Source organism: Notamacropus eugenii, chromosome 1 (assembly GCF_028372415.1).
Source record: "Notamacropus eugenii isolate mMacEug1 chromosome 1, mMacEug1.pri_v2, whole genome shotgun sequence".
Lineage (NCBI taxonomy): Eukaryota > Metazoa > Chordata > Mammalia > Diprotodontia > Macropodidae > Notamacropus > Notamacropus eugenii.
In genome coordinates this window covers 638,900,720-638,914,496 of record NC_092872.1, presented here as the reverse complement: position 1 = coordinate 638,914,496, position 13,777 = coordinate 638,900,720, and the positions used below count along the sequence as shown (strand labels likewise).

The 13,777-nt window shown below is 37.4% G+C and overlaps 1 protein-coding gene and 1 long non-coding RNA gene across 2 annotated transcripts in view; one reads left to right on the top strand and one right to left on the bottom strand.

The window, feature by feature from the left end:
- The window catches only part of SPRED2 (sprouty related EVH1 domain containing 2), a 172,670-nt gene that overhangs the window by 33,102 nt on the left and 125,791 nt on the right, over window positions 1–13,777 (bottom strand). The window contains exons 2-3 of the mRNA XM_072635393.1: window positions 8,704–8,881; window positions 3,168–3,336 (exon numbers count right to left, since the gene is read on the bottom strand). Coding sequence (XP_072491494.1) covers window positions 3,168–3,336; window positions 8,704–8,881 — 347 coding nt within the window. The remainder of the gene's footprint in view (window positions 1–3,167; window positions 3,337–8,703; window positions 8,882–13,777) is intronic.
- On the top strand, window positions 8,822–12,365 carry LOC140520929 (uncharacterized). Its single transcript, XR_011972716.1, has 2 exons — window positions 8,822–8,909; window positions 12,149–12,365. It is a non-coding gene; the product is annotated as an uncharacterized lncRNA (long non-coding RNA).

Sequence of the window (13,777 nt, the reverse complement as noted above, 5' to 3'; positions counted from 1 at the left end):
TAACAGTGCATGGCACATATTAAGTGCTTACTAATACTTGTTTCCTTTCTCCATTCCTTTACCTTGCTTAATAAGTCAAGAAGATGGGAGAAGACACAACAAGAGAACCACAGTAAGAGACAAGAAAGAAGAACCTGAAGAATACGGTGTTTCAGGAATGAAGGTAGAAAAGATTATCCTTTTCTTGGATGTCTGGTGCACAGTATCAAAAGCTAGAGATGTGAAAAAGTTTAAGGTCTGAAAAATGGCCATTGGAATTAACAATTAAAGAGTCTGTTGGTTACAGCTGAAGATGAATATTGTGAAATTAGAGAGGATAGGCTTGGCCTCAAAGAAGAGATAGGAGAAGACACATCACTCTGCTCCTTTGTAGAGAAAAAGGAGACTATGGATATGGAACACTGTATAAAAGAAGGGTTGCTGTTTTATTTTGTTTTTTTTGGGTGGATTATCCTTCAAGTCTGCAATAGCCTTAGTATTCATCAGTATGCTCTGAATGGAATCCTGAGCAAAAGATTCTTCACAAAGCTCCCATTTTCCACCTGGTGGTACTCTTTTGTACTGACCTCCATCATGTCGCCATAACATCCTCCTCTCCCTGCTGTCAGTTTCCCTTTGACTGTTATCCTCCCCCATTAGACTCTAAGTTCCTTGTTGGCAGGGATTGTCTTTCTTTTTCCTATTTGTATCCTCAGTGCTTAGCACATAGTAGGCAATTAACAAACATTTATTAGCTGACTGACTTGTAATCAGTTTTGTTGAATCTTTCTTTTTTTCTGCCTCTTAAAAAAATTTTGTTATGATGGCTCTTTGGGACTGGGAAAATATAAAAAAAAAATTTTTTTTTTTTTTAAGAAAAAAGCTTGTTGGTGAGAACAATTTTACTTAAATAGAAGAATTGGAAGTTAGACTTAAGGTGTGGAGAAGAGAGTATGAGACAAGAACATGAACTAGCTGTGTGGCAAGTCCCTTGATCTCTCCGGATCTGCTTCCTCAACTATAAAATGCTGCAGAAAGGGCAAAGAGGGACTGCACTAGATGACCTAGGTTTCTTTCTTTTCTAAAACTCTATGACTCCTATTCTTTAGAATGAAGAATATAAAAGGTAACTATGATTATGTAGGTGCTATGATTTTTAGCTTTATTTTAAAATACAGTGTTTTTGTTAACAGATTCATGGATACAAAAAGTTGGTTCATTCTCCTCTCTTTTTTATAAACCAGCTAGTATGTCCCTTTGAAAGGACAAAGGTTAGGAGACCAAAAAAAAAAATTTCAAAATTCCTTTTTGTTGCTCATCTGGAGAAAAGAGATATCTGTAAATTAGCAACCCATGGAATGTTGTCTGTAAAATGTGGGGGAATGGATTCAACAACCTCTAAGATCCTTTCTAACCCTAAAATTATGATAACTAATGAATGGGTCAGGGATATTAGTACCTCCTTATATTTTAGTCTCAAAGTTGTCAATATAGGAAGGGATAGAGGTCATCTAGTCCATACCTCTGCCTAAAAGGAATGCAGCACAAAATTATTTTAAATTAATGGATATATATCCAAGTGACTTATAAAATATTAAATACTTTTAGGAACATAGGTGCCTACAAATGGTAGTATACAGTACAATGGAAAGAGTACTGTATTTAGGGGTGAAGACCTGGATTACCATTCCAGCTCTGCTGCCACTTACTGCCTCTGGGACCTTAGAAAAACCATTTAACTTCTCTGGGTGTCAGTTGCTCCACCTGTAAAATGAGAGGGTTGGACTAGATGATCTCTGAGGTCCTTTTTAAGTTCCAAAGTAATGAATAAATTCTAGTTTCAAAATAATGAGTCCATTATTCATTACCTTCTGAGAATGGTGAGATACTGGATCATATCTGGGGCTAAAGTAGCCTAGATTTGGAAGGAAACAAGGATCTGTTAAGTGCCTACCATGTGCCAGGCATTGTGCTAAGCACTTTACAGATAACCTCTCATTTGATCCTCACAACAACCTTGGGAGATTGGTGCTATTAAGAGATCCACTTTACAGTTTAGAAAACTGAGGCAGATGTAGGTTAAATGACTTTCTTTGGGTTACAAAGCTAGTAAGTGAGACTTTTTGACTCTAGACCTAATATGTTGTCCAATCTGCCACCAGCTGCCTCTTAGGTACAGTTGGAGAAGGGGATTGGGAGATTCAGTCCATTCAACAGCTCTAACAGATATCTAACAGATACAGGGCTTCATTCCTGGACTGACTACAGATGCTAGATACATTATGGACAAATACAGGAGCTGTTCAATAAATATCTATTGGTTGTTTGATCGATCAATCATAGACTAAATCAGAATCCACGGGGGCAAGGAATAAATTGCTGGATCATTTCCCAGAAGCTCAGCCTCCTGGAGCCTTTTCTTAACAGAATATGACTGTGAGTTTGAAGCCAATTGGATATACCCCAAAACAAAGGCATTTTGGGAACAGGACTAAAGTAAATTCATATAAGGAATTCATTTCTAGAACTTCAGCACATTCAATTCAAGAGTACTACCTGTCTTGATTAAATATCCCAATATCATGAGTAACAGAAGCTGAAAGGTCTCCCTTCGATCTAAATGACTTTCCCTTATCAGGAGGCCTATTTTCTTTTTTGCCTTGGGGATGTCACTTCAGTAATGCCTTCAGTATCTTTCCCTAAACCCATTCTTAGATATTCCAGCTTCATTCAAGGCTTAGGCAATGTATCACTGCTTATGGGAAACATCTAATTTCCTTGGTTGTTTATGCCTGTTCTGCCCTCAAATGGTCAGATACGTACTTAGCTGCTTACATGTTGTAACTGGCCCAGGAGAGTATAAACTCTTTGAGGGCAGGTCCTGCTTTTTGTTTAATCTTTGTACACCCAGTGTCTAGGGAGGAATAGTGCCTTGCAAAAAGTAAGCATTTAATAAATGGTGGTTGAACTGGATACCAAGTCTTTGCACCGAGCCATCTGATCCAGTCCAAGGGTGCTGCCAAGTAATACCCTTCGAGCAAAAAACCAAAAACAAAACGAAAACCAAAAAAACACCATAACCCCGACAAATAGCATTTTTTTTTTTAAAAAAAGAGAGATTTAAAAAACTTGATAATTCATACAATCCCACTGTGAAATTGGCAGAGTCCACTTAGAGAATCCAGTACCTTCAATCAGATCTTCTATTGCTTTCCTCACTCCTCTGTCAAAGGCTCGTGCATCTGCTGGGCTTTGGAAAGTAAGCCCAAACTTTCTATTATCAACTTTCCAATGATGAAATGTCGGATTTGCTTTCGTGTAGACCAAGTCTTTTCTTACGTAGCATTCCAATACCACCTAAAAGATTTAAGTAATGGAGATAGTAATAAGTGTTATTGTGAAGCCTAGTTATGAAGAGATGACATTGTGGTCTTCTACCTTTAAACTATACAACTCCGACAAATAAAAAAAATTGTACCAATAATCAAAGCTGCCCTTTTTCCTTGCTTCTTCTCTAGCTGTTACCTTGTTTCTTTCTTTGCATTGGCTAATAAATTTATCACATGAATACTTTTAACACACTATCTCAATTTTCTTACTATCCATTTAACTCTCTGCAATCTGGTTTCCCTCCCTGCCTCTCCACTGAAATGAGTCACCAATCAACAAAGGTTTATTAGGCTTCTACTGTGTACCAGATACCCTGCAACTCTACAACCTCTACCAGCCCACCTCCCCCAACTCAAAGGCATTTTCTTTATTTTTCTGGTCCATGTGACATAATATAGGAGATAAGAAAATGTGACTTGGAACCCTGTTCCTGACCCTTATCTTTCAGTATGGCCAAGTCACAACTTCTCTTGAGTCTCATGAAGTTTTTCATCTATAAAATGAGAATAATCCTAGTAGTATCTACCTCACAGACAATTATGAAACTTTTGCAAACCTTAAGTACTACGTAAATACCAGCATTATTAATCTTTCTACTGTATATGAAAGTGCTGACTTAAAATTCTCTTTTTCCTTGGCTACTGAGATACTGAATTCTTCTAGTCCTGCTCAGTTCTCTCTCTGTTCCTACTCAATTTCCTTCATAAGTTCTTGTCTTTCTCTTATTTTCTGATCAATTACTTCATTCATCTAGTCATCAAGATTTTAGCTATCATCTCTCTACTAACGACCCCACCCTAACCTTTAAACCTTGCCCTCTCTTCAGATCCAACTACCTATTGATTTAGATGCCTCAGTCAAATTCCATAAATTTAAAAATGAATGTTATTTTTTTTTCTCCTTCTGTACTTGCTTTTGGTCTTGGTCTTTATTTTACTACTCTTTTCTCTGCTACCCAGGCTCAGACTTAAGAGTCATCTTTGCTTTATCCTTTTCCTTTAGGCCCTCACATTCAAGTATTCACCAGGGCCCTTCAATATTTCCTTTGAAATACTTTTTTGTAACCAGCTATTCCTTTCCATTCTCATTGACAATTACTAGTTCAGGCTCTTATTATCTGGATGCTGGACTAAATAGCTTTCTAACTGCTGTTCCTGACTGTAGTAGCCAACCCTCCTTCCTATCTATGACAGACTCATCCTCCTTGAATATTACTATATCATGTCATTCCTTCTTTTGCTCTAAAAATGGTACAACAGATAAAGAACTGGCTTCTTTCTGGTCTCTTACTAGCCATGTCAACTAGGGCAAGTCATGTAACTCCTCTGAAACTGTTTCCTCATCTGTGAAATACGGATGATAACTATCCAATTGTTTTTGGGATCAAATAAAATCATGTATGGGAAATGCTTTGAAAGCTATAAAGCCCTGTAGGAAAAAAAATTATGATAATGAATCAGAATGAATGCAACATCCCACAAATGCTTCAAGTTCACCCTTGATTCTAGGCAAATTGTTGATCCTGTTACATGAAAACTCTCTCCTTTTAATCTCACTCACCCTTCAAGGCTCGGTTCAAGACCATCTCCTTAATGAAACCCTCCCTGATTAGCGTAGCTCTCGCTGATTTTTTATGCCCCTAAAAACTAAATAGGATCACAAATCTGAGGCTGGAAGAGCCTTCATGTCACCTTGTCCAAACCACTTTTTTTATTGATAAGGAAATGGAGACCTAGAAAGATTAAGTGAATTGCCCCCATTTCATAGAGGTAGTAAGAAAAGAGAGACAAGATTTTTAACTTGGGTTTTCTGATGCCAAATCTAACACGCTTTCCATGGTATTTCTAGCTGCCTGTACATTTTGATTGTACTACATCAAAAAGACTTACTTATATGCTATCACATCTCATTTTTTAATTGCTTCATGTGGATTAACTTTGTGTCCCTAAGCAGGTGAGCTCTTTGAGGATGGTCCATTTTCAAGTCTTAGTAGGTAAAAGAAATTTTCGATCTCAAAATATTCTGTTTTCTTCCATAATGTATTAAAATCGCCATATTCAGAATACTATAAGGAGTTTGCTCAGCTGCATAATCTCAATATCACATGGGTCATCATCACAATAAGAAAGTAAAGAATTAATTTAGGTGAACTAGGGGGAGAGGTAGAATTTGGTCTGAATTTAATGTAAAGAATAAGCTATCAAAAATTTTAAAATAGAATCACATTATTTTAAGACAATTCAAGAGTGGAAGGGTTCATAAAATTGTGAATGGCTAAGAAGATAACCTGCAATATGTCAAATAGAAGTACTCCTTGAATAAGATTTAGTTACATTATCTATAATCAAACCAGCATATTGACATAACTTATTAATAAATAAAAAATTCTGAGGCAGATTTTTTTGAGGGGAGAATGATTTCATCATTCGTATCAAATGAGGTAGGTGAAGCACTCTGAAAATTGTAAAGTGTTATTATACACATACTATTATTATTGTTGTTGATGACAACAACACGAAATAAAGAAATGCCTTCCACTGATACAGTTAAACAACTCCTCTGTAATTCATAGTCTTAAACCAGCTTGGCTTAGAAGACCAAGAGATTAGAATTTAGTTTTGATTATAGAGCTATTTTGTATATCAAAGCCGGGACTTCTTCCTAATTCCAAGGTTAGCCCTCTCCTTGCTGGAATAATGTTTACTACTATATTTTAAACTGTTTAATAAAGCTGTTTAAGATCTCAAATCACCACATATTTTTCTTGAGTGCCTACTATTTGCAGAGCTTTGCTTGGTGTGGAAGAGCGAGTGCAAAGGGCACTAACTTTAACCCACATCAAGCCTGTGTCAGAATCCTAATAAACTCAGAATTAGAGAAGTCCAAAATCAGGGATTTTTACGGTTACAAACGTCTGTGCAGTTATAGTATGTGCAACAGTCTCTAGATGAAGTCTTTTAAAAAACAAACTAACCAACTTTACTAACTCATCACTTTCCCCATAATTTCAAGGGGAAAAAAACACTGTCCTTTGGTTTAAAATTTTCCATGCTTAGATTCAACTCAAAGGTCAATTCTCCTAGGAAACTTTAAGCTGAAATGGGTCTAGTCATCTGAATAATGTGAACAGAAAGGGGGGAAAAATTCTCCAGAACAAGCAACTGTTTCCCTTTTGAAGAAGAAATAAAATCAGCTTCAATTGGGACTAATTTCATGATAATAACAGCAATAATAATACTAACAATAATGAAAAAATAGGTTGCTATGCCCATTATGTGCTGTGCTCATGCTGCCCTCTGTGCTGGCATGGCCCTTCTCTGGCCTACTCGCTCTTTAGAGTCTACCTCACCCACCCCCTCCCTCAGTCCCCATCAGTTTCTCTCAGGACCTCCCCCAGTCTGCACCAACTTTGTACAGGTGCCATGCGTTACTCTGCAGTAAGTTATCCGCCACATTGCCTTGCAAACAGTAGGCTAATGCACGTCTGAACTGAAATGTGTGTGTATGTGGCACCATCCTGAAGCTCTTGTCTCCATCTCTCCAGGCTCTAGGAGGGCAGCTTTTGTCACATCTAAGCTTTCCCAGAACAAATAATAGAACTCTATGCATAGGCCTGTTCGATGAACGGCCAAGAAATACCCTTTGTACAATTAACCCTAAAAAGAACACTTTAAAAATAAAAACTAGATGATGAATTATCAAGTAAAGGTAAGAATGTAAAAGGGCAGCCAATGCTGTCTTCAATGAGCCCCTTTTTGTTGTACTGCTTGGGGGCATACACACGTTATTTTAGTTTAAATTAATTAAGTTACAAGAGAAATCGAGATGTCCAGAAATAAGTTTAATAATCTGGAGGTAACAATTTCTTTGCCAATCATTCCTCTCAAACAATTCCTTTAAATCAATGACTTTCTTTAATATCTGCCAAATAAGTTTCCATTTACAAAAATTCAATTTATGCACAATGAATGTTGCAGGAATAGAGCTATTACTTAAAGTAAAGCATACTGACACTCAATGCTTATTAATAAAAGCTCTTAGAACTGAACAAATGGAAATCTTTTGACCCATAGCTAAAATTGTTTCTCTCCTAACTGCTTTTAAAAAAGATAAAGTGACTGCAAAGGAATGTTCAGATTGCAAATTCAGCCCATATAAAGATCAAGAATGTAAATGTTAATATTCTCAGAATAATATTAACCTGTTCATATTATGTATATTATGTATACTTTACATATCTTTCCTAAGTAGCATTAGTTGAGAATATGTTGAATATTTTGAATCTCTTCTGGCTTCTGAAAGTAAATTTCCAGTACATAATATAGGCAACAAACACGAAGAGTGTTAAAGCTGCCTAGGAGAGCTTCATAGCTTTTTCATAAACAGTATTGCTAATTTAAAGTAGATTTTCGCATTCAACATATTTTTAGTTTCTATAACACCAAAGTACCTTCTTCAAAGAATCATGGGAGGAAGCAGATGCCAATAGAAGGTTGATTTGGCTAATTTTCCTGTTACTGCTTTTTTTCTTTCCAAAACATGTTTTATTCATTAATTTTGTGCAATAAAAGCTACACTGTCTTTTAGGTAAACATCTATTTGGAAGAAACAGTATGCCAGGAGACAACCTGCCCCCACATTTTAACTCTACCAATCCAACTCAGGAATAGCTCACTCTGAATTATGCATTAGTTTTAAAAGCTCTCACTGCTACTGGGCTATACAATGTGACTGACTTCATCAGTGCTGGAAGGTCTGATCTATGAATGGGTAGTTTGCTTAATTCCACTAAGATGGCAGAAGTTCTAAATCTGGGGGTGGGGGAAAACAACCCAGACATTTGAAAAATTGGAATTGACTGAGAAAAGCAGTTCAGTTGTAACTGAAGCTACTTTGAGCTCAGGCAAAGTTTCTTATCCTGGGATGTGTGGACTTTAAAAACAAGTATTGTGATAATCATATTTAAATATAATTGGTTTCCTTTGTAATTCCCCAAATTTTATTTTATGCATTCACAAATATGCTGAGGAATGCAGAGGTTTCACTAGACTGCCCAAGGAATCTAAAAAAGTGAAGCACCCCTAGATGAAGGTATAGGGGATGAAAAATTCTTTATTTGAAACAAAGGTCTTGTTGCAGAACCTGGCTTTGGCTTCAGAGTCTAACTTCTGAAACTTTTCCCCAAGGAATTCAGAATTAAGAAGAAGAAAAAAAATTAAGAATTAAGAAAAAGAATGGGAGGGAGAAGGGTGGGAAGAACATTTTTAAATTTATCAGTAGGAAAAAAAATCAGTCGTCAGCAGTTTAATCCACAAGTCTCATATCCGTTCTTACCAGTTTATCTTTCTGTCGTTCCCCATGGATGAGAAAACCACTTCTGCCATTCCCTTCTGGGTGCATGACCTTGCAGACACCAACTCGACTGATTCCACCTCCTTCTTGAGGTAACCATCCCCCACTGGAGTCATCTCGGGTCATAACCACAGCTTTGACACGAACGATATAGCTGTCACTAAAATGACAAAAACAAAAATAACTAGGTAAGATCAATTTCTAGTTTTGCCTCCTCCTGATTCCATATAATAAACTCTTTCGGTAGGCCATTCAACCAACATCCCAAACAGGATCTATGCATGAATGCCAGTGCTCATAAAATCAAGAGTTGATAGTATCTTCTATGGAAAGGCAACTTGGCATAGTGTAAAGAGTGTGGAAGAAACATGGATCAAAATCCTATATCTGACATTTACTAGTTGAGATCATGGGCAAGCCATTTGACTTTCCAGCCCCAGTTTTCTTAGTTATAAAATGGGTATAATGCCTACAGCAACACTCTCTTAGGGCTGTGACGAGGATCAAAGAGATGACTTATATAAAGCACTTTGTAAACCTTAAAGTACTATTTAAGTAACAGCGGAAATCTAATACAGACTTTTCTTTTTAGCCGGATAAAACATTCCATAATTATATAATTTATAAGTATTTTACTTTTAATAACAATGGATACTTACATAGCTTTTAAAAGTGTATAAAGAGTAATTAAATACACACTCTGCCACTGTATTCTCAGAACAATCCAGTGAAATAGTTATTACTGATATTATTTTCATTCTCATTTCACAGAGAGGTTCAGAAAGGTAAGGGGCAGGCAGCTAGGTGATGCTGGTCTTGGGAGTCATGATGATCAGGGTTGAAATCCTGCCTCCGTCACTAACTAGCTGTATCACCTTGGGCAAGTTGCTTGATTTCCTCAGCTGAGAATATGGGATAATAATAGCCTACCACCTAGGCTTATCTCAAGGATCAAATGAGATAATGTCTGTAAAGCACTCTGGAGAACTTCCAGTGCTTTATAAATAAATGATGACTATTACTAAGTGACCTATCCATGGTTTATAAAGTTAGTGGGTCCTGAAAATGGGATCTGAACCCAGGTCTCTCCCAATTCACTATTATAATATAACCATGACTGAAACTTTCGCATCTTTGGTACCCCATGTTACTTTCACTGTTTTAGATTTTTCCCTCTCTAGAGAAGAACAGAATAGATGAAATCAAAGAAAGGTTGAATAATCTGTCTATGACTTTGTGATTTAAGAATTGCTTTGTATTAAATTTGTTTAAAAAGGAAAATATGTTACTTAGCAGGCAATTCCTTACTAAATCTTTACACTATCATAACAAAAGACAGCTGCTTTAAAATCACTGCAAAATGCAATTCCTCAATAACTTTTCATTCATATTTTAAAATCTTATGATCATCTGAAGGCATACACATCTATTTTAAAAGTTTAAATAGTAACTCATATGGCCTGTTTACAAGCAGTTTTGGGCACAAGCTCTGAAAATATAACCAGTTACACTACGTATTACGTGGCATCTGTAAATTATGCCACTCAGCTTGACTTTCCTAACAATCTTTAACCCTTCAAATGACTTTACAAAAACTGATTCTCAACATTTCAGAAATCCAGTTATGTTTTGAGATAAGATTACAAGGATGATAAACATTCAAATGAAAAGCAAATCACAGAACAGTTTATATAGCTTACAAAACATTTTCCTTCAACTCTCTCATCTAAAACATAGTCTACTGTTTATCATTTTATTTGCTAGTCTAAATAACTAGTTTCACAATAAGTTACTGTGAAAACCTGCCAAAATCTGTTTCCTCCAGAGACCAAATCCAGCCTTTTCTCATTCTTTGTCACATTTTGGAACAATTATTTGTTTCCACAAGACCATCAAATGGGTAATTTGCCTATTTGCACGTGATGGACGGTCTAGCCACATTTCATCTATCAAAGGTGAAATATATGCACAAATACTTTGGCAATAATTTGTCTTCAATTATTTTTGAATAGAAAATGTTTAATGAAAATAGGTTCACAAATGTCACAACAGTTTGCTGATCAAGTTATTTTCTCATTTCAAGAAGGGAAAGCAGAGTGATAAAATTTAAATGCTTGTCAATGATCAGAGCTCAAATGAGGAACAAGGTTCACCATAGAGTTGGGATGTCTCTCCTTGTGTGCACAAAAAACAAAGGAATGCAAAGGGAAGCTAATTATTTGCAGATAATTCTGAGAATTAGAGTAGCCTGAAATTTGCATTCTAGTGTTTTTAAAAAAAACTTTTGGCAACATATTTCTGCAAAAATGTACAGAATTACCATGGGCTAGGGGAAAGGCTGCCCCTGTTAATGGAAAATGAAGTGGAAAACTGAAGCAATTAGTTGGATAATTCACACTTAAGAACTAGATTTTTGACTCACTGGAAAACCAGTATAGGAGGTTGGATTACTTCTCTAGACCCTGGTCTTTGTTTACCACTTCTCCAGCCGGCAGATGTTAAGAAATGCTCTTTTACTTTCTCCCTCCCCACATCAGTTCCACATAAACTTTTGTGTGTTCCTCAGGCACCTCTCCCACAGTGGCTTAGAACAGGCTGGCTGAGGCATTTCCCAGAGTTAACCACACTGCCTTCCTAATCCTATACGTGTGTTACCGGTACATTTTGACAGGAAATTACTAAGGTGCAGAACCCAAGTCCCACACACCTCTTGTTTAAACATGACCTGTCTTTTATAGGGCTTCAGGAGCTAGGGGCACCTTTTTGGGGAAAAGGGAGAGTGGAAAGAAGAGAGGAGATTAAAGGGGAAGAAAAAAAAAGTTTGCCAAATTTAAATTAATGTGATCCCTGTAATATTTCTCATTTACCAAAGAGAGATGAAGTTTTAAAATGCAGGTGGAAGATGATCAGCCAACCCAAGAGAGACCTCCCCATGCCACCAACCCTACTCTAACTCTGCTCTTTGCAAAATCTTCCTTCCTGTGCGCTTCTACACCCTGCCTCCCACTGTCCCCCCAAGAATACACCAACCTAAAAAAAAAAAGGGACCAGAATGAACCGAGGCACTGAAGCATGTGGTTGGGTCTATAAAAGAAGTCAGCAGAATTAAAGCAGAGCACTGAAAACTGAGGAGGAAACAATATCTGTCTGGATTATCCAGCTGCAGGGCACCCAGCCAACTATCTCCTATCTGCTGGGTATTTAAGGTCTTCAGTCCCTCAACTAAAGGTAGACTATAGAAAGAGTTCCCCCTCCCCCCCAGACCCTGCACCCACCCCTTTTCTTCTTCTGGAAGGAAAGAAGAAAATAACCTGCTAAAAACACAAATGGGATTGCTGTGGAGGGAGGTGGGTCGAGGAAGGGAAATGAAGGGGAATTTAGCTCTTGATCGGGTCAAGTAAAATGGTGCCTGTTTTCTTTCTCAAAGGACAGAGGGACAGCAGTTCCAAGATGGGATGAAGAAGGCTGCTACAATGTCAAATCAATTTCTGGGTTACAGAATTTTAATGGGAAACGCGAGGCCAGAAGATATGTCCTACAAGAGGGCCTTCCTCAGAGGACCCATTAGACGTTAACCAAAACTAAGCTTTTGAATTTTGCTCTTGTGGCTTGAGTTATTAAAGCTGTGTTATTTTTTAAAAATCCTTCCTTTGTCTAGGTTTCCTAACTCTCCTTGTGATCCTAACAAGTCAGTCAACCTTTCTGTGTCTCAAATAATCAGCAAGTATTTATAATGTACCTACTATGTGCCTGGAACTATGCTGGGTAGCTGCTGGGGATGCAAACACTGGGGGAAGGGAAAAGAGAAAGGAGAGCTGAGAAAGATGTAGCAGTCAGAAATATCAGAATGCCTATAATTCCATTCAACAGTCATTACCCAAGCATCTACACCTATTATGTGCATGTTGCTTGGCCTTCAAAGAACTTATATTCTCCTAGTATCACAGAATAAAGAACCCTAGTTCTTAGTAGTAGTAGTATCCTGACCCTCCCTGCACCACAGCCAGCTCCTATAAAGTTTTCATGTGGGGCTGACTAATCTCTGAGTTCCCAGCTCCCTCCTCATCCCATAATAAATAGTATTCTATTTTCTAACTCTCTTGTGATGTCAAGTACCAATCTCTTGAATTTCTGTGTTGTCGTTTAGTTGTTTTCCAGTCGTGTCCAACTTTTTCATGAACCCATTTGGGGTTTTCTTGGCAAAGATAGTAGTTTGCCATTTCTTTTTCCAGTTCATTTGACAGATGAGGAAACTGAGGGAAACAGGCTTAAGTGACTGGCCCAGAGTCACACAGCTAGTAAATGTCTGAGGCCAGATTTAAACTCAGGAAGAAGAGGTAAGTTGTTTAATTTTTTTCTGGGACTCACTTTGTTAGAAAGAGGTTTCTCTTTTGTGATAGGTTTCTTCTAGATTTTAAACTAGGTTTTTTGTGTTAGGTTTCTTCTAGATTTTAAACTTTGAATGACTTGCTCAAGGCTGAAAGCAGAAAAACATCTAAATGTGGTCTTTTGACTCAAATCTATTTTGTCTTCTTATTCCAGGGGGGTTAGAGGTGAGTAAGTAGTGAAGTGGGAGCATAATCTCAAAACATGCCCTACTAAATCTATTTTATATCCTTCAGATGAGGAAAAGGCCATAGGCTTTCATATGTAGCAAAGCAGGGATCTGAACTCAGGTTTTCTGATTTCAAACTGAGAGGTCTTCTCTCTAAAGCATACTGGTTTCTTTTCAGGTCCCCTCCTTAGCTTTGGGGGCAGCAGGACCCGGGGTCAGGACTTCCTGAATTCAAACCTGGTTTCCAACACTTATTGTGACCCTAGACAAATACTTAGCTTCTGACCTTGTCAGTTTCCTCATCTGTAAAATGAGAAAATAATAGCACCCAGCTCCCAAAGTGGTTGTGAAAGTTAAATGAAACAGTACTTGTAAAGCACTTAGTATAGCACTTGACATGCAGCAGGTGCTTAATAAATGCTTCCCCCCACCCCCAACTCTCCATCCCACTTTGGCTCCTATACGAATAATTTATTAGAACTCCTATGAGACTTTTACAAC